General features: G+C 38.5%; 1 protein-coding gene across 1 annotated transcript; it reads right to left on the bottom strand.

Moving 5' to 3' along the window:
• Positions 1-888: 888 nt before the first annotated feature.
• Positions 889-2,688, bottom strand: LOC129915201 (uncharacterized). The gene has a single exon (XM_055994680.1). It carries the CDS (start codon positions 2,686-2,688, stop codon positions 889-891), a length of 1,800 nt encoding a protein of 599 aa, XP_055850655.1.
• Between the last annotated feature and the right edge of the window lie 229 nt (positions 2,689-2,917).

Here is a 2,917-nt window from a genome sequence, read left to right as displayed (position 1 = left end):
GTGGTATCAAAATGGGCCAATATCTATGTGTTTTCATCTATTCCATCATAACTTTTATACTACTGATCGTAATTTTATAATTAAACTGTCTTTAAAAACGTCTTTCTAATCATAGGCTATTAAGGGGTAATAACACCTTGTAAACCACGAAATCGAGCGTCATTTTCATCAGCGTATAAAACAAAGAAGAAATATTATTTTCTTTTGGTGTTTGCTTAGTTTAATTAAGTATATAAATAGGTAACAGAATAAGCTAATGTTAAATTTTTTAATGATGTGAAATTTTTTAAATTACGGTGTAGTTCAGTGTGATAGTAAAATCCTGTGCTCTCATCGGGCGACCAACTAACTCCTACAGTTTCTAACCGATTGGGCTGAAATTTTGTGTGGAAAATATCAATTTTTAAAGAAATGACATTAGTTTGAAAAAATTATTTCATTCCAAAGACAAAATTCGTTGAAGAAAAGACTATAAAATCGTTAAATTTTAATATTTCAAAAAAATCCTACGTACTTCACTAGAGAATAGTATTTTTAAGCTCCACACAAAATTTCAGCCCAATCGGTTAGGAACTGTAGGAGTTAGTTGGTCGCCCGATGAAAGCACAGGATTTTACTATCACACTGAACTACACCGTAATTTAAAAAATTTCACATCATTAAAAAATTTAACATTAGCTTATTCTGTTACCTATTTATATACTTAATTAAACTAAGCAAACACCAAAAGAAAATAATATTTCTTCTTTGTTTTATACGCTGATGAAAATGACGCTCGAATTCGTGGTTTACAAGGTGTTGAATGAATGAATGAATGTGTTGTGGGGGAAAGTTGCACTGCGACCTTAAAGGTCTATTGTGCCCCCAAATTTGGCTGCAATTAACTACTTACAGTACAGTCTCCAGTTTGATACTTTTTAGGTATTTGATTAACTGGAGTATTTCTATCGACGGTAGATCATTACTTGTTACCTGGTGCTGGCCCAGGTATCTGTGTCGATTGTGCATTAGTGCTTCACAGTTGCCCAGTATGTGTTCTGGCGTCTCTTCATTATTGTTGCAGAATCTACAGGTGGCACTGTCTGCCAGGCCAATGTTGTTGAGGTGTTTTCTCAGCTTGCAGTGGCCTGTAAGGATCCCTGTTATTATTCTCAGGTTGTTTCTACTCAGGTTAATGCAGGTTTTAAATCTTTTTTGGTTGTAATTCCCAAGTAGTGATTTCGCCTGTCTGAGTTTAGGAGTCTCTTTCCAAATTTTAGTTCGTTTGGCCTCCTCATCGGTTTTTATCATTTGTTTGATCGTGCTGTCTCCAATTCCGCAATATGGTTCTGGGCCCATAAGAGGTGCGGTTGCACCTGCTTTTGCTAAGGAGTCTGCTACTTCGTTCCCTTGTACTCCAACATGTCCGGGAACCCAGTACAGTGTTATTTTATTTGCCTTGCCAAGCTCGTTCAGCTTCTTCACACATTCCCATACGAGTTTGGAGTTGATGGCGTATGAGTTTATAGCTTTAAGTGCGGCCTGGCTATCAGACATGATGGCAATGTTTTGGTTTTTGTATTTTCTTTCGAGATTACGTTCTGCGCATTTATCTATAGCGTTGATTTCCGCTTGAAAAATGCTAGGAAACTGTCCCATTGGAATGGAAATTTTGGTTCTAGGCCCAAATATTCCTGCTCCAGTTCCATCAGCTGTTCTCGATCCATCAGTGTACCACTTGATGGCGTTTGCATTGAAAGTGTAGTTCGTGGATTCACTTACCCACTTTGCCTTGCTACTAAACTGTGTTTGAAAGTTTTTCTCAAAGTTGTATTTCTTGATCATGCAATCTCTTGGGATGTCAAGGAGGTTTTTAACTGTGGTGTTCGATATTGAGTCCCTTTCTTTGAGACCAATACTCTTGCCCGTACCAGTTTCCTCTTTTGCAAATCTCAAGATTGTTCCGTTAGCAGTACTACTTATTACTTCATGGAGTGGTGTTAAGTGGAGGATGACTTCCATTGCTGCTGTAGGGCAAGTTCTCATTGAGCCAGTAATGCATAAGCAGGCCAATCTTTGAACTTTGTTTAATGTCTTTTTAGTTGTAACTAGTTCGGTTCTTTTGTGCCAAACAACCGCACCGTAGGTGATAATGGGTCTCACCATCATGGTATACATCCACCTTAGGATATTTGGTTTGCACCCCCATGATTTATTTGCCAGTCTTCGGCATATCATAAGGGCTTTTGTGGCTTTCCCGACTGTTATTTCTAAGTGTTTATTCCAGAGGAGTTTACTGTCTAGTGTGATACCTAGATATTTTACCTCTCTCTTTAGTTCAATGACCTTACCAGCTAGCTGGATAGGTCTGATATGAGGCAAAAGCCGTTTCCTTGTGAATGGTACAATTGTAGTTTTTGCTGGGTTGATATTTAGCCCCACCGTTAAACACCATTTACTTGTAGCTGAAAGTCCTCTTTGGATGATATCGCAAAGGGTCTCCTCGAACTTCCCGTAGGCGGTTATTACAATATCGTCAGCAAAACCAAGACATCGAATACCCAGGGATGTAAGATGTTCCAGTAATTCATCCACTACAAGGCTCCACAGCAAGGGTGATAAAACCCCTCCCTGTGGACATCCTCTTGTTGTGATGATTTTCTGTGTTGTTACACCTGTAGTTGCCTCTGCCGTTCTTGTGCTCAACATTTTCTCTATCCATTTTGTAATGGTGGCCGGAACACACTTTCTTACAAGAGCCTTAGATACTGATTCATGAGAGGTGTTATCGAAGGCCCCCTCTATATCTAGGAAGGCGCATAGTGCAGTTTTACAAGGTGTTATTACCCCTTAAGTTATTTTAAATCTCAATACCGAAAGAAATTAACGTTGTGTACTAATTCTTTACCACAGTCTGGAAAAATAGTTCAATAATAAA

The sequence above is a fragment of the Episyrphus balteatus genome, chromosome 3 (genome assembly GCF_945859705.1).
Source record: "Episyrphus balteatus chromosome 3, idEpiBalt1.1, whole genome shotgun sequence".
Taxonomy (NCBI): domain Eukaryota; kingdom Metazoa; phylum Arthropoda; class Insecta; order Diptera; family Syrphidae; genus Episyrphus; species Episyrphus balteatus.
This window is presented reverse-complemented; position numbering and strand designations above follow the sequence as displayed.

Bases quoted from the DNA above. Each gene is read 5' to 3' on its own strand.
- LOC129915201 (XM_055994680.1), bottom strand. From the start codon at position 2,688: ATGTTGAGCACAAGAACGGCAGAGGCAACTACAGGTGTAACAACACAG.